At 41.9% G+C, this 18,513-nt stretch overlaps 1 protein-coding gene and 2 pseudogenes across 1 annotated transcript; 1 reads left to right on the forward strand and 2 right to left on the reverse strand.

The window, feature by feature from the left end:
• Positions 1–343: 343 nt before the first annotated feature.
• LOC139455713 (uncharacterized) lies at positions 344–1,341 on the reverse strand (annotated as a pseudogene).
• Positions 1,342–5,344: 4,003 nt separating this feature from the next.
• On the forward strand, positions 5,345–10,843 carry LOC139455043 (uncharacterized; annotated as a pseudogene).
• Positions 10,844–16,124: 5,281 nt separating this feature from the next.
• Positions 16,125–17,426, reverse strand: LOC139455044 (uncharacterized). The gene has a single exon (XM_071236628.1). It carries the CDS (start codon positions 17,424–17,426, stop codon positions 16,125–16,127), a length of 1,302 nt encoding a protein of 433 aa, XP_071092729.1.
• Positions 17,427–18,513: the final 1,087 nt, after the last annotated feature.

Raw genomic sequence — 18,513 nt, forward strand, 5'->3', positions numbered from 1 at the left:
CAGTATTGTACTAATAATAGTGAAGAGCTTTATGACTAGCGGGATATATAGGCCACCCTAAACAATGTTCAGTTTGAGCAATGTATTACAAATAAACTAACATTTAAAACTAAAGGCACATGCAAAGTAATCTGGTCAAGACGAAAACAGTGTCAATACACTAACACTTAATATCGTCACAATAAAAGTCCTGTATTTAAGGACCAATGAAATATGCCAATTAAAATAATGAAAGTTTTATATCAAACAGAACGTATAATTATCTCAATACAGTGTGACCCTGGTATTCCTGGTCTATTCCTATAAAAGGGCTTGTGGGGTACTTGCAAGTGGATCATGATCCCTAGACGATGTCAATTTGCCAATATCTATTTTTCAGTAACTCCATGAAATCAGCGTTGAGCACTGTGTATGGGCCGGGTCCTTCGCGTAGCTCCGGGGAATTTCCAAAACTTGTCCACATGTGTGGGATGATGGACAACGCACGTTTTCTGATGCATCGTTGCACGTAAAACTGACGTTTATGTTCTCGTTGGTCATCACGTCCGACCCTGTGCAGAATCTCAGGAATATACTCAAGTAGTCTGGTCCATCCATTTCTCGAATAAGCTTCCTCACATGGGAACTGAGGATTGTTTCCTCTTGATTCATGTCTTCTGGGAACACCAGAGATTTCAGTATTTTCTTTGTGCTGGGCTGTAGCTTCGCGTACAGTCCAGACAGATCATCCTGCCTGGTTTTGATGTCATGCAGCACCTTGTTGAAGCACTCGGCCACAAACATTGGTGTCTGGACCAAATACTTGTGTGCTACCTCTTCTACAATGGGCGCTACATTATCGGCTTTGATCACCTTTTTCACGTTGTGTTACTCCATGAATTAGATAAGGTCATCTTTATCCACAGATGCGAAGTCTTTCAGAGCATCTTGCAGGACATTCTTGTCCATCTCAGGTACGATCTTAAGAAAGGAATCAACCAGCTTACCCTTGCTGCATGACTTGAAAATTGCTTGCTGCATGAAGGGTTTTGACAGTTTGATTGGAAACACCCCTTCTTGTTCGTACCCCATCTTGATGATGGCTCCTACAGCTGTCCACCGGTCCCCTCCCATGTCATGTCGAAGAACTGGGACTTTGTAGACGTTGCCCTCAGTGAACTGCAGATAAAATGACTCCCAAAATTCAGTGAGTGCATCGCGCAAGATGCCTCCATTATCTTCAGCTACTTCTGGTGACCCATTCTCTTTTAGCATCTTGATTTCGAACGTTGTGTAGTTGCAGTTATCATTCTCATCTTTTGAGAAGAAGTCAATCAAGTCGAAGCAGACATTTCCACGATGTACAGAAAATTCTCTCACAGTGTCAAGCAAAGTGTCATCCAGATCGCCGTGTGGTTGTGGGCCAAACTGTGTCACACCAGAGTCATTTGCAGCTCGTGCCACGATGTCCTCATTGACAAACGCACGCTGTATGTACGTGGTATGTACACGCTGCTTGTGCTTTCTGCATTCTCCATCATGTACGTTTCAATTGGTGGCAAGTACACACTGCTGGTACTTGCTATATTCTCCACGATGTAACCATCGTTAGAATCGAACTGATACCCATCACTGGATGGGACACTAGTAACGATGTATATCACTTCACTCTTTGCAGTCAGTTCCTGCTGGGACAAACCTGGTCGTGTGTCATCTTCTGTCTTTTCCTTCTGGGATGAACGTGACTGTGGGCTATCTTCTGTCTTCTCCATCAAAGATAAACTCGTCTGAGGCACAGTAACATTTAGTGATGTGTTCGTGTCTTTCTTCAGTGCTGGCTGCATGTCTGAAATTAACTCGTCATCTATGGAACTGTCAGTGTTTAACCTCTTTGCGAGAAGATAACATCTGAAATGCTTGAGACTCAAACGCTGCATGACCCCTACGATCGTTTCATGGTCACTTATCAGTTGTGCTCCTTTGACATCGGTCAATCACCGACCATCACGATCGTATATCGAAAATCCCACTGGTATAGCACAATCTTCTTTTGATGCAATCTCTGCTTGTGTTTTCTTTCCTGCATGCCTAGTTAGATTGGCTGAGTAGGATGCGCCTAGCTTCCGTTTACATTTCCGCAATCTGTTGGGGACCGCATCCCCTGCCTCAGTATCTTTATCATTGACCTCTGCCCTTCTGTGTAGTGTCATACGGCTTTGTGGGCTGTCTACAAGAGCTGTCTTTCTCTGTGCAGTGTTATGCAAAGAAGTAGCATCAGCTTCATCATAGGTCTCGTTGCTGTTGTTCTTTCTAGCGAAGTCTTTCGTGGCCAGACGGTCCCCTTCGATAGGTAGATAGTCACTGAGTTCGTCCTCTTCCGTGACCACAATGACTGCGATGTCAATCTGAAAACATAATTGTAATCTTTAATACTGGTAGTGACAGGCCTACACGGTTTCATGATCAGTGTTTACGAGAGTGGCATTATGCAGGAGTCAGCTACTGAACCCATCCCATTCCACCCTACCTAGGGACCAAGGGATATTGTTAAACAGTAATATCGGTTGATTGTGGGGGTAATGTAATTAATGAGGAATGGGAGTTTCAAATACTGAACTCTAAAGTGAACAGTACCGACATGTATAACTCTGGGGGAGGAAAATAGCGTGGGGACACAAGCTTTTTTGTTGTTGCATTTCCTGGTTTAAAATGTGTATGTATATTTGAGTTAGTTTTGAGTGAAACTCCCATTTCTCGTCTCAATTACAGATCAATATATTCACGTTATTCAGCACACAAATCAAACGTGATGCAATTTTAGCCCAAATCTCCAAATATTTTTTTCGAGTTATCAGCAAAATTTGCACAAGTAGCATTCCCCCTCAATTTGCACGTATGCCAAGTCATGCAAACCTTATCTGCTTTCATTTTAGAGATTGTTTCACTTGGGATTCCCCTTTTCCTCAAGAAATGCCACAGAGACATGTTCCTGCAATGTACAAAAGGGTAGCATAAAACCAAATTATCAGGATAAAAAGGGCATAAGTGCACCAGAAATGCAGTACCTATACCTCCAACCAGAGATTCCAGTTAGTTCACAATTATTAGTTATACCTGTAGTAACTTAGGGACCTAAGTCTTAAAGATACGTTATTATAAGTCTGATCCCAAATACTCTGAAGCTGTCCTATAAGCTGAATTCGGACAAATGAGATGTCGTACTAAAGAGACGTTGGAATAGTGGGAATTCCCCAAACTGACATGGACACTTCTTAGAGGTGACAAAGTGACATTACCCTTTTATTAAAAGTGACGAACGAGAGTTCTACAACAGTGAGAAGTGACAAATGGCATCCAGACAGAGTAATATAGGAAAAGCAATAATGACAAATGGCATTTCTTTGTGTTCCGGATGCAATCAAGGCTTGAGCACCAGCTGACATCATAGTGCCACGCAGCTAATGAGGCCTAGACTGCATGACATTCTATAATCTTCTATTGTAATATGCATGGATTGATAATTATGTCTAGTACTATAAATCCTCGCATTATAGCCTATACATGCTATCAGTTCGTCAGCGAGTTCCGTTAGTTCGTCACGTCAAAATTTCAAAACCAATATTCAAAATTGTAAGTCAAACCTGACAAAATCCTTCTTCAATAAACCAATCACAAAGTGCCGCAACTTTACAAAGTCTATTTTAACACAAAAAAATCACAAACAGAATGTTAAGCGGCCAAATTAATCTAAACGAAACTCTCCATAGACAAAACAGACACCCACACCCAAACTGCATCCACTGCAATACACCCTAAAACCTAGACCACATATTCAATCATTGCTCACAATACAAACAACAACAATCACAACTATACAACTGTCTTCCCCCCAGCTCAAATCCCAACAAATTACAGCCTAGCTACTTTATACAAAATCCACACTTTTACAATTTAGGATCGGGATCCGAATTCTCAGCGCGGACCGACTTCTCCGACGTCCGCGCGAAGAATTCGCCCATATCCATACACCAATAATCATTACCGTTTACCCAGCCACCAACCCAGGCCCAGCTCCCACGCTCACGGCCAAGACTCCCCCCCCCCCCTACCTCAGCCAGTAAGCCCAAACTTTTTATAATAGGTTTTCCCATCCACCCCACCGTTATTTTTAAGTTTATAGAACATACTATTAACTAGCTTAACTGATTTTATACCATTTTAAGTCTATACACGAGTTACTTCCCTTAGACTAGGTTTCTTACAGCTCCACATCACTACTGCTAAAACTTCTTTCTCCCCTTCATCCACCTTTACTGTATTTCTTTCTTCTTTTTCCCCCCTAATTTATATTTTTTTGGGCCAGCCGATTACTTATTTATTTCCCACTATTGTTTGTTATTGTTTAACCCGTCTGGCCCCGACTGCGAAAAAGCCGACGGCTGAAGCGGTCGTAAAATCCACTACTACTACTACAATACATGCTATCAGTTCGTCAGTGAGTTCCGTTAGTTCGTCACGTCAGTTCGTCGATTACACTAGGTCTAAGCCTTTCTTTTCCCTCCTGTGGGTGTAGAGATCAACGTTGTTTGGGAAGGGGAAGCCGTATTCCAGTCAACAGCACAGCTTGGTTAGACGTGGAACTAAGTTGGCGATATTAAATAATTAGAAGTGAGCTAAATTAGAAAATATATAGAAAGCTATAAAAAGGTTGTCTGCATGATGTCTTAAATAGTAACTTCCGCAAGTATGGCAGGATAAAATGGTATATAATATTTGAATTACAATACAGTGACCCACTGACTTACGTTGCTGACTGTACTGATGTCTGCTCCAACTCCGTGACAGGTGCTTGGCGGAAGCTAAATGCTTACAGCGCGCAGCGGATGTGGTTATGTGTACACACTGAAGCCTTCCGATCCGGATTGGCTGTGACGTCAGCAGTATCGGTAGATACGGTGTACTCGAAGTGCTGCAATATTGGATATATTCCTAATACAATAGTACAGCGATACCATTATTTGGCATTAACATGATTAACGTTATTATCACAGTGAATTACAAAATTTGAAACGAAATGTATCTGGCAAAATATAGAAGCATACAGGGAAAAATGATCTCACCAGTGGAAGTATTTGGCGGCCGCCAGATAAAATATAGAGGTATACAGTGAAAAATAATCCCACCAGTGGCGGGTATAGGCCACCGTACATAAACGACGAACGGTGGCCCTGTTATGAATTTGTATGTAAAATATTTGAATTATAATTGAGTACGTATATTTTTCAAAGCGGTATTTTTAACGGTACAAACAACATATGGTTGTACTAGGTATTGATTTTTGACTTTGTCACACAAGTGGTGGAACATGGCTACTGCTAGCGGAGGGTTGCAATGTCCTAGTGCTAACGCTGAATCTATTGAGGACAGAATTCAACATGATTACAGAGCCCTCATAATAAAACACGTGCGTTGTGGGTCAATCATTGGACGCAGGGTCGTGCCCGAAGGAAGGTGGGACGTTTAGGTAATATTTATGTGGCGTCTTTTCTATAGGCACGCGTGTAGTGGTCTTGGGTTGGTAACTCCATTTTCTTCATGTGCGCCGTATCACACTGCACGCTGGAGATATTACCATTCCTTAATATCTTGAATGATTCAACCTACTGAATGATTTGTTCATGCGACTTATTTAACAGTATGCATATTTTGTATTCAGATTTTAGTAGGTAATATGTTAACTGTGGCTAGTTTAAATTATGTAATTCAACTGACCGTGTACAAATAATCTTATTGCCTAGTTTTCCTATTTTGTTGAATTCTTCCACACATGCATCGAGACGAGGGACAGTGCATACCGGAGCTATGTTTTCTTCCTTCATTATGAGGTGAATGCTCGATGCGTTTCAGCCATTGTTTTTTTAATCAAAAAGCGTTTTCTCCACCAGAAGGCTTAATTTTTTTACAAGTACTCTGATTTTGGTGGCGTTCGTCTTGCCTCAATAAAGCCGCCCCCATTTTCGGTATACACTGGCATTTCTAAAATAGCAAGTGATTCTTGCAGTTGCCTTGCCCTATTTTGAATCACGATGGTACATGTATATCGTTGTAAACAAAAGGCATGTACTTTCCACTCTCGTTTTATCTGAAAATATAGTCCATTGTTTTGTTATAAAACAGAATTTGCAAGGTTTGCAGTTATGCAACAGAATTGGCAAGGTCTGCTTTTAGAGCTCAATATACGACAATTCTTTGTTTCTAAATTTGTCAGCACCTTACCCCTACTCATGTTCTTTTTTATTACAGAGGGGCTGTCGAGTAGCCTAGTGGTTAAAGCGTTCGCTCGTCACGCCGAAGACCAGGGTTCGATTCCCGACATGGGTACAATGTGTGAAGCCCATTTCTGGTGTCCCCCCCGCCGTGATATTGCTGGAATATTGTTAAAAGCGGCGTAAAACCATACTCACTCACTCACTTTTATTACAGAAGTAACTACGGTAGTGAAGATCCTGGTTAGTATAGGTCTTCAGCAACCCAAGCGTGCCGTTAAAGGCGACTTTGCTTGTCGTAAGAGGCGAGTAACGGGATCGGGTGGTCAGGCTCGCTTACTTGGTTGATGCATATCACCGATCCCAATTGTGTGGATCGATGCTCATGATGTCAATCACTGGATTATTTAAAGACCGCCGCCATATAGCTGAAATATTGCTGAGTGCGGCGTTAAACAAAAATAAATAAACAAACATTTAAGTCGTAAAAGTCTCAAACCTGCATCACTTCAGGTTTTTCTCCTACAACAAGCTAGCGGGGACGCCGTGACGTACCTGAAATAATTTTCAAAGTGACCTTGATCCCTCTCAGCCACGAAATCATGACTAGCTGCCCTGTGTTAGTGTAGACAAATCACTGCAGTGTGAGGCTATTGAAGAGACAATGATATGTTTTTCAAAAGACACTTTACGGTAATTGATACTTTGATATTATCAATTTGGATTGTTAACTCGAGATTTCATATTTCCCTTAAAAAAATAATTATCTTTCATATGTTGATATCAAGGATATTGTCTGCCACAAGGATTTCATTAGTTCAATGTGTTCTTTAAGCAATTTTGGTTCATATGGTTCATAAGGTAGGATAATGGGACAAATCAAATATTAACTTCACCGGTCATATGGTGAGGGGTTTCAGTGTTCATGGACAGTATTATGACACACATAGTACGCTAACAAAATTAGGATTAAAAAAAACATGTTGAGTGTCATGGAAGGAAAGGAGTGTGAAGGTTTCTTTTAGGTAATAAACTCATTTTAACGGTAACAGAACATCACTGTTCTAAATGTGGCAATAATTGTATAATGATCTGCACACACATCCTGGTTTAGTAGCTTGATTGGCACCAACCATGTGGCAATTCCGGAACAGAATGGTTAATTACTGATAATTAAAAGAAAAGACGAGAATAAGGATTTGGTGGTTACGATGAGTGGACCTGATCGTTTGCATGGATCTGAACGGCATGTATAATTGATGCTGTCAATCGCTGGTCTGCCTGCTCTGTCTCGAGTATCTATGTGTATGTAGCAGGAACATTGCTGACTGCGTTGTCTAACATCACTCACTCACTCACTCATTTACCTTCAGAGCACCAAGAAACAGTTAATAACATCATGGCTTTGGAAAACCTTCACCAACAGTCCCAAGCAACAAAGGCATTCCTTGACTTTTTGAATACAAACGGGGAACCAAGAGACTATAACCTGTTTGCACAGATACTAGAGCTCGATGGTAGGTTCCAACAGATGATATTTTTTACTACCAATGAGCTGTGGTACATGATGTGTCCTACCCATCCAATCGTTGTATTTCAACAGAAATGGTTGACAGGGTAACACTGATTAGAACATGTCAAATAAGAGAATGGTATTTGTTGATGACACTTGACTTGTAAATTGACTGATCCTGCAAATATAACACGAACTTGTACATTGGATTATTGTAATTGTGAAAACATAATTACCATCCGCGTATTATCTTAAACCTTTCATAAATATCCTTCACCAAATGCATAAGTTTCAACGACTCAGACTAAAATAGATGCTTAGGTTCCGACCATTTGATATTCTGGGGGAGCCTGGGATTGTGTTTTGAGACCAGATATTTTTTCAGCTACAGCTGCAAAACCGGATATTTATTAATTTAAAACTATGAGCCAAAATATGTTTTTCTTATCATCGCAATTTTTGTTTCAACAATATGAAGCACAATTTTTTTTTCATCAAATGTGGGGGACATATTTCTTTTTCGATAAAATCCCAGGCCCTCCCAAGAATATATCAAATTGTCAGCCAGTCAGTAGGTATCTGTAGAGTAAGTGAGTGAGATGGATTTAATGCCACTTTTAACTGTCATTTATATCACGGCGTACTAACTATGTAGGACAAAGACGGGCACGGTGCAGAAGGATCATAATCGGGGACACTTCAGGACTGGAACGCACGACGCAGCTGATCACAAATAAGACTGCATGTTTAATATATATATTAAGCCATCGTTCACTATAACGAATAGGTAATACTAGAGCATGTTTAGTTTCATAAGCTCATGCAGATAAATCACTTCTTCGTGTTGGTCAATGTGAAGTTTCAATGTTCATGTGAATGCTCTGCTCGTATATTATATGCCTTTCACCCAAGGTTATGTCTATGTGTCTAAACTACTGCTGGGGAATAACAGCCTTGATCTCAACACACACAAGGAGCAGTGCAGACTGATTGAGTTCTTCTAAGAGATCAGTGAGACGATTGAAGTCAGTGTCCTGTATCCGAGGCTTTAGGAGGACGACTGGATGGATTGGTTTTGAAATACATTAGGTCGAGTGAAGTGAAATACCTATTTTGCAGCGGTCAACAGTCGCATTGCAAAGTTGTGAGGTATGTCAAGCATTGAGAATGGAGTTCTTTGATCATATGTAATACCACATTGATGGTTCGTGATTCAGGTAAGTGTTTTACATTCATTTGCGATATTTCGTAGACACAATGAATAGATTTGTACCATGTGAAGACCGCCTCTGTGGTCTTGTGGTTGAGCGACCGCCCGTTGAGAGGAAGGTCCGGGCCGGGGTTCGATCCCCGGGCGCGTCATAAAAAAGACGTTAAAAGATGGTACGTGTTGTTACCCTGTCTGGCGCTCGGCATTAAGGGGCTAAAACAAGGACTGGTTGGCACGGAGTCAGTATACTGTGTCTGAGTGTGTTATTATTGTTAAACTGCGGCATGGTATCTTAGTGGGCCAGCACTATAAATCGGCATCAGTCCGGATTAGTACAAGCAGACACACACACACACACACACACACACGTGCATGCACGTCACTATATATGCGCAATAATCTTGGACGCGACGTTTAACCCCATTTCATCTAATCGCCTAGCCCATGTGATGTGGCTAAAATGATAACATCAGTGAAAACAGGGGAACATGAGGAAACGAGGAGAGTATGTTTGGGAATATTGTGTGTTTATGATATTGCAAACGGTGTAGGTTGATGGTACATGTGAGCGACATGCGTTTTTGTCAAAGATGTAGCAGCCTGGCCTTGGATTGTTTATCCAAGAAATTTTTACATGTTAATCATTAAACTTTGGCAAACATTGATATGCATCACGAAGCTATTTCAACTGTATTGTATTGATGTTACCAGTATTTGGCAGTTTCGCGCCGTATTGTTTCACTCAATTAGTATGTTAAATGCATTATTATTGTTATTTTGACCCTTTGTGGGGAATCAGGGTCAGAATATAGATGTCCACAGTTAATGCTATATTCTAAAATAGGAATTGGTAGTCATGCGCTGGCGAGAGTGGGTGTGTGGCATGCTTATGGTACCCCGACGGCGTCGGACGTTACTCGTGCTATCAACCACTTGTTTGTCTGGTTTCAGTATGTATAGAGTGCCTTCATGAAGCTGAGATACTGCTGCATTAAAACAAGACAATATGTTTTACTTTTATTTTAAGACGACGCAGATGGACAACTGCTACATAGACTGGCTAACAACGGCCGAATCTCCGCTGCTAAATGGCTTATATCAGTTGTACTGCCTCGATGTAAAGAAAACTGGTTCAAACAGTTTCTTCAGTTTATTATATTATTGTGGCTATAAGAGTCAGGTTTAACTGACTGATGAAGATTTCCATGCCATTAACAGTCAGCGACTGCGAGTCTTAATCAAGACATTGTCAGCCCTGCCCAACAACAACAACAACAACAATAACAAAAACCCAAAAAACCTTTACCAACAGCAATCTCTGGCTTCCCACCAATCATTCCTCCCTATAAATCCAATTATTCATCCAATAATTAGTTGCAAGTTTTCATAGGCCTTGTCATTACTTGACTGATTTCACAGCCATGTTCTGTCTTATATCTATACCTCACTTGCTCTCGGCAAAATGGTACATAAAACAAATACATAATGGAGGCATGGAATAATATCGATCTAATACCCACTTCATGAAATATTCTCTGCATCAAAAGAAACGCAAAAGTGATATTAGACATATATTTTATTATATAAAATCAACAGACTATAATCGACTGTTCATAATGGACACGCATCATTGTCATTGACCGAGGTTCCATATGGCACACATGGAAGAGAAGATTTTCAAGGGCTGTTCCTTTGTTCTCAATATTTTGTATGGCCTCCAAAACTGACGGGCATAATCGTCCCATGGACGCAATCAGATCCCAAATTGTGGTCTGGAAAATGTTCACCCACTCTGTTGCAGTGCTTGTGCCGACTGTCGGAGGTTCTGTGGTTGTTGCTGACGTGCTCGCAGTCGTTGATCCATTATATCCATAAATGTTCGATTGGGTTAAAAACTGGAGACCGGGAGGTCCATGGCATGACCTGGATGTTTTGATTCTTGCCGTGTGAGGACGGGCGTTGTCTTGTAGGAGAACGACGTTCTCTGGTTGCATAATAGGAAGGACGTGTTGCCGAGGAATCTCACCCGTGTAACGTTTCGCCGTTTATTACCCCAGAACCTGCACCAAGTTTGTTCTACCAGTGTAGGAGATGTCTGTTTTAAGAATGACACCCCGAACTGGTCATCAGGCGCAAATACCTTCAGCGCGTGAACGGTTCCTCACTGTCTGGAATGATTTACTGCGCAATCCTGTAATTGCGAATGCTGTAGAGGTGGCCGTGGTGGTTCTTTGACGTACGAATCTTGTGCTCCAGTAGCGACATGTGGTCGACCAGATCTGGGAAGCCACGTGTTGTCCCGTGTGTCTGATAACGGTTCCACATTCTTGTAATGGTGCTTGGTGCTACGTGGATAAACCTGGCTACAGCTGAAGATGATTCTCCGGTTTGCAGTCGGCCGATGGTGTTGTTGCGTTGGGCGTCCGTCAATCGTGGCATTTCTTTCGCTGTTCATTTGCTGTGAGATTGTGATGGTATGCAACAAGTGGTGTTGCGGCTGCATATCATGTTGGTGTGTTTCGGCGCCAGACTCTCACGTGGTTGTGTTTTTGAGATTTTTCCATCTTTTCACCAAATATCTGCAGTACCTCATTCTTTCCACACAAATCAATCGCAATCCATGCAGAAATTATCAATTCATATTTGGTATTAATTGTGCATGGATGTCGGCAACACTCAGTCAGACAGTTACGATTTTACTACTTTTGCGTTTCCTTTTTTGCAGAGTATACCTGTGTACAATCTATATTGGAGCACATAATTCAAGATGATTGACTGTACTGTAAAGATGTGATCCAAACACGTCCTTGTCCGATACTATTACTGTGTACAGTAACGTGTAATGAGTAACAATTTCTGTATAATAGAAGAAGAAGAAGAAGAAAATTATTTTATTATAGTGCCACCTGGTGTTTAAAAACAGTAAAAAACATTACACGTATACATACGTATGATATATAAAAACATCAGCCGACCCATGAAGGATCTATGAGGCACTTAAACTCATTAAATTATCCATTATATAAATTGGCAAGAATAGTACACGAACATAATCGAAAGTACACACACACCCACGCACGCACGCACGCACGCACGCACGCACGAACACATACACACACACACACACACACACACACACACACATAAATATTACACACATTTCATTTTCAATCCACTCAATATCACGTGCGCATACATCACATACAAACACTACCCACATACTCATCTATCACTCACAAAAACATACACATTATATACATCACTGCCCGGCACGTTGTCGCCGGAGAAACATTGACGTCACTGTTGCGGCGAGAGGTTTACACAAGCTGACACACTGCATAAGGAAGCGAAGTTGATCACAAGGGTGGAAACTCAGAAACTGTGAATTGGCAGTGCAGGCTTTCCTCCATAGGTCGTAACGGATATCCGAGAAGAGGGTACAGTTGATAAGGAAATGGGTCTCGTCTTCAACTTGAAGTTCATCACAGAACTGACATATACGGTCATTAAGTGGGGTAATCGGTCGCCGGAATCTGCCGAGCTCAATTTCTAAAGGTAAAGTCGCACATCTCAATTTTGCAAGAACACTACGCTCTTGTCTGTTCAGAATATTCCGGACATAAGACTCGACGTGTGCGGATGCCTTGAATAGCCTGTAGGTCCGCAGTTTGTTCCCATTGGCTAATCCCCTGTCATTCCATAGATCCATCCACCAAGAGTCAGCGTCGGCGGCAATGATACGGTCCCTAAGAACTTTGAAATCATTTTCAGCAATATTATACATGTCCAGATTACTTGAATCAAACCTTTTCAACAAAGACACAGCAGAATTTACCCATGATTTCCGGAAGCGTTTAGACCAGCTCACTATCACAGTAATCTTTCGATCAGATTCAAGAGATATTATTTTCTTCCACAGTCGTAATGTTTCTAAGTTTTGAAGTGTTATCGACGAAAGCCAGCCCATTTCGCCACGAACAGCTAGGTTGGGAGTTTTATTTCCGACGCCCAAGAAAAATCTGCAGGCGCGGTGTAAAACATTATTAATGCATCTAAATTCTCTTAAACCCCAGATCGCAGAGCCGTAAGATAAAATTGGTTGCACCAAATTACTGTACAATGTGTTGAAGACATCATACGCCATGCCTCCTACCGCTTTGAATTTACAAATGAGAACTCCCAAAGCTCTATTAGCCGACTTCGCAAGTTCCTTAGCACAATAATTCAGATCCAAGAGTTCTTGAAACCACAATCCCAAATATTTATAAGCGTGGGCAAAGCTGATCTTTTCCGTGCCAATAATAAACAACGCGCTCGACTTTTCCACACCTGTTGGTCGGAAGTGAACCACCTTCGTCTTGTCGATGTTTATCAGCAGACGCCACTTAGAGCACCACCTTGCGACGACGTCCATCATACGTTGTAAACTGGCTTCGTTTGGAGCAATCAAAGCAATATCGTCTGCGTAGAGGAGTATACTTAGCATCGAGTCGCCAACACTGACGCCACACTGAAGAGAGTTAATTGCACTGGCCAGGTCGTTAATAAAAACTGCAAAAAGCGTAGGTGACAGGGCACAACCTTGTCTCACCCCGGTGTTAACATTAAACAGGTCTGTTAAATATCCATTGACGCGGATTTGTCCTGTAGTGTTTTCATACATGGACGTAACAGCTTCATAGAATTTTCCGTCTATTCCTAGTTTACGGAGTTTGTACCATAGGCAGTCTCTGTTCACTTTGTCGAACGCTTTCATGGCATCTATAAAACAGACGAATGTGGATTGTTTGGACAGTTTTCTGTTATGCAAGGTTGAATACAGCGTTAATAAATGCTCTTGAGTACCTCTCTTTTTACGGAAGCCATTCTGTTCCTCTGCCAAGACGTTGTTTTCTTCTAACCAACTGGAAAGTCGATTGTTAAGTATATCAGCGTAGATCTTGCATGGTACCGACAAAAGCGAAATACCTCGGTAGCCTAACGGATCCCTGGGATCGTTATTCGGTTTCTTCAACGGCTGAATTATACTACGCTTCCACAGTTCAGGACAGGTTCTATTTTCAAAACAGTACCTGAATAGCTTCAGAAGAATCTCGATGCAACTTCCATTTTTAAGAGCTTCGGCTGGTATGGAGTCACAACCAGTGGCTTTTCCGAATTTTGTTCTTGACACTGCATTCTCGACTTCTACAGATGTAATCGGGGCGTTCAAACTGGATTTGTCGAAGACAGCATCGATGACTACGTTATTATGAAACAGTTCTTCAGAAATGTTCTTGAAATGTCTTTCATCAAACTTAGAGTTTGTGTCGGCTACAAACAGCTCGCTGTAGTTGACCTTCCACGTATTTAACACAACATGCTTGTCTGTAGATATGCTATCTCCAGAATGAACTTCCCATGGAATGCTGGTGTCCCTGTCGTTTGCCACTCCAATCTTCCCAATAGTTCTCCAGAAATCCCTTGAATTTTTACTGTTGTACTTATCAAGTAGTCGCTGTTGTTCGGTAGCCCGGTAAGAGCGCTTAAGTTTCCGTAGCGTTCGGTCAAAAGATTTTCGCGCTGCTACAAATGCTTTTTTCAAGTCTTTTTTTCGAACAGGCGATTTACATCTCAACAACTGGCGTTCAGCTGCGCACGACACGTCCCACAGCTCTTGGAGTTCTTGACACCAATAAGGCTTGTAAAACGATTTACCCTTATTGTTTCTACACTTTATAATATAATATTTATTTTAATCCCAAACTGGCCTCGGTGAGGCCCCCCCCCCCTCTCTCTCTCTGTGTCTGTCTCGCTCTCTCTGTCTCTCTGTCTCTGTCTCTCTCTCTCTCTCTCTCTCTCTCTCTCTCTCAATATTACTTGCATAGACATCCATTTCTCAAAGCGAGGAGGTAGCACGGAAAACCTGTCATATTTTGTCATGTGTCAATCAAAAAATGTCAAAACTTGTAACAACAAAATATAAGGTATGTACAGAAGTCATGTTTGTTAGAGAAACGTTATTCGAAAAGAAGGTAAACTGTGAAATGTACGATCGCGATTACTGTCTCAGTGTCGGAATGAATGACCCGACTTGACATCCAGATATGAGACAGCTGAAACCAGGCACTACAACAGAACCGGCGTTATATTTGTTCCGGACAACAAGTTCTATGGATATGAGACAAGTGTGACTGATGTGAGACATGGCACTGTGTATTTTGATTGGGAACATATGCATCTGGGATTTTAGGATGACTCGTCAAACACGCTTGTTGTAGAGTGGACATAGTAGATGACAGGATTTCGTTGATATTTTGATGATGTGATTCATAAATGGCCGAGTAGCCCTTGAGCCCAGCATCTGGCGACTTGGTGCCAAGCTGTCCGAAAGTTCACTCAGTTCAATATCGGACACAGGATCAGCTCGCTGGGCAAGTTTCATTTTCCTTGTATGTTTAATGATTTGATATTTTGATGTCAAAACCTCCCTCATTTTAGCGAAGTGCATCGATTTCGGGAGCAGATGCTAGTAATCGTTTCGATTGAAGGTAACGCGCTATGCTGCCATCGATCCAATTTAAAGTAGATAGTTCGTATTCTGAACCATCTAATTTGCGTGTCGAAATTTATAAAATTGCAAAGAATAATGTTTAGTTCACTGGGGCAAACTTCTTCTTATTTCAGCTTTCATCTATGAATTTGTGAATTCATGTCAAGTTTACTCCTGTTCATTTTTTTCATTTTCATTGGCATTGTTGATCGTGTTGGCGCACGAGGAACAGTTTCTGGCTACACTCGTGATATGAATATTGGAACTTCAATCTGGCCGTATGCAGTTTAAAGACATCACATGTTTAGAAGTTAAGTTATACGAATAACGCTCCCTGTCAGATCTCTGTTCACTTCAACGGTTATGGGCCGGGAAGGCGAAAATCAATCCCTCAGAGTTAGAAATTACGTTCGCCTTCCCGGTCATCACAAAATTCTTATTATGGCAGATGATCGCCTTCCCGGTACTTGTTAATTAAAAAGAAAACACCAATGAAATGAGGTCACTATTTAATCTGGGCAACAAAGTCAATATATAACAAGTATAGTATAACATATCATATATCATGCATGTATTTGAAGATGTATATAGACATACATTTTATCATTTATGTAATAATTCAGTTCATTCCCAGTGCAGTAGATCTGCCATATCGTCAGTGTAGTCCATTGTTGTCGTCAATTGGTTCAACAGATCTTCTTTCAAGGCACGGAGTCTAGAGTCAATCACTCGGTATTTTCTCTTCCGAGCAGGTGCTCTTGGGTGAGCGCCTAGCTGCTCAACCCTCACTTCTGTTAGAGATTGTTCACGTTTCAGAAGATTCACTACCTCGAAGATGTTAGGATGAGTCTTCTGGGCGCTCTTGTTCAGGTGATGATGCCATCCTTCAAGGTTGTTGTTTGTTCTGCGTCCCTGGTTTCCAAAGTGATTCCACAGGTCCTTGCTCCAAGATCCTTCTACCCATGTAGTGGTAACATAGCCCATGAAGCGCGTCACCTTGACGCCTTGAGGACTGTCTGCAATCGCATCAGCCCACGCGTCTTCAACCATGTCTAGTGGCACCAAGGGAAGGGCAGAAGCTCGTCTTACAACCTTCTTCACTTCTTCAACGCTAGTGTATTCTGTTGCCAGTCCTCCCTTCAGTACACGTCGCCACATACACTGGGTAAAGTGAAAGAAGCAGCCTCTAGTATGTGTAGTTGCGAACACAGATTGAACGGCGTTGTGGGCAGCGCGCTCAAAGTCTAGCTGAAACACCCGGGGAGTCCAGTCAAAACCTAAGTTGTGTGCAGCCTCTTGGATGTATTCAAAAGCTCTCACGTAAGTACACTCTGCCTTGTTTGGTAGAAGACAGAATACAAGAGGGAACATATGCTCTTGAAACTCAGCATGAATGGTGTACACTTGGTCGAACAGCTTCGGAGAAGACGAGAAAGTGTCATCTGCATTCACAATGTCTGCTTCACACAACAGTTCTAGGTTCTTGTCAGTAGTGAAGATAAGGATAGGGTCTTCGCCTTCTGACATAGGTACCGTTTGAAGAAATCTCTCTCCTCCTTGAGTGTGGGGCCACACCCCTTCTAAGTTGACATGTAGACTACGTTGAGGCAGGCGTGGAGCAGTCTTGTGACGCTGGCGGTAAAGGATAGTCTTCATCGCTGCAAAGGTCGGGATCTCAGCCAGCACATCATCAGGTACAACGTCGTGGTTCTTCCTCAGGTTGGCGATCTCATCATCGTAGATCCTGGGTATAGGAGTCACCTCGGTCTTGGTACGATGAACTAGTTTCGATTTGAAGGCATCAACGTGCATGATGAAGGGCTGTTCTACATGGTTGTGTGCCTGTCCTTGTGACTGAAGGACATCATCGGAGGTGATGAGTTTGGCCTTGCACTGGCTGGTGACACTTCCAATAAGTCTTCTCATCAGTCTTCTTGTTAATACGATACTTATGACCACTGTAGTAAAGATGCTTGCCGCCACGAACAGAGTCGATGAAAACAAACTTACCTATGCATTAGCCATCGTTTTGAACGTTAATGATCTTGTTGTTGTTGTTGCATTAGGTGTTTAAGAGGTCGCCTTCTGCCTAGGCAATTTCGGCTGACCTGTCTCTCTTTGGGACTCCTGTGTGTGAGAAGGGTTCACATATCTATTGTGATTTCGGTGTTCACATAATTTCTGTTTTTGCATTGATATGATTTCTATTTTTTTATATTGATATGATTTCATTTTTATCCTTGGCTGCTCTGTTTATATACGTTCGAGCAGCTGTCCATCTCTCAGAAATAGAGTTAGTTTGGCCTTCGCTATTGCATCTCTTGGCTTTAGGAGATCTATGACAGATAGCGGATCTAACTGCAATTCTTGTTTTAACCTAGCCCGGGCTGGGGCATGGTCTTGACATTCTAGTAACAGGTGGTCAATGGTTTCAGCCTGATTGCAAGATGAACAAACCTTGTCATAGTGCTTTTTGTGACCAAGTCTGAGGCGTGAGATAGTAGTTTCAATTTTCCCTTCATTTGAGTAAGAGTTTGGCTTTTGTTGGACCTTGGGTTGAATTTTGTATAGCCATCTGCCGATCTTACTTGCGTCCCATTGGGCTTGCCATCTTTTTGCTATGGAGGCTTTGATTTTGCTTTTTATCTCTAGTTTACTAAAGGGAATAGGCTCTATATCCGCTTTGTCTAGAGCTAGCTTCGCCAGTGAGTCTGCTTTTTCATTTCCATGAATATCTATGTGAGGGGGGATCCAACACAGCTCCACCTGTTGCCCTTGGTCCGATAGTTTTGTATATTCGTATAGAATATTGTTGACTGTGTTTGGCCTGGAGTTTGAGTTTCTCCCACTGATGGCCTGAAGTGCACTTAGCGAGTCTGATAGGACGACTGCCTTTGCTTCCGGGAGTTCCGGTATGAGTTTGAGTGCATGATGAATTGCCTCCAATTCAGCCGTGAATACTGACTGACCATCAGGCAAGCGAACTGAATGTGCTTGGGGTTTGGAGCTGTGG

The sequence above is a fragment of the Haliotis cracherodii genome, unplaced genomic scaffold (assembly GCF_022045235.1).
Source record: "Haliotis cracherodii isolate W230 unplaced genomic scaffold, xgHalCrac1.p SCAF_11, whole genome shotgun sequence".
NCBI classification, from domain to species: Eukaryota; Metazoa; Mollusca; class Gastropoda; order Lepetellida; family Haliotidae; genus Haliotis; species Haliotis cracherodii.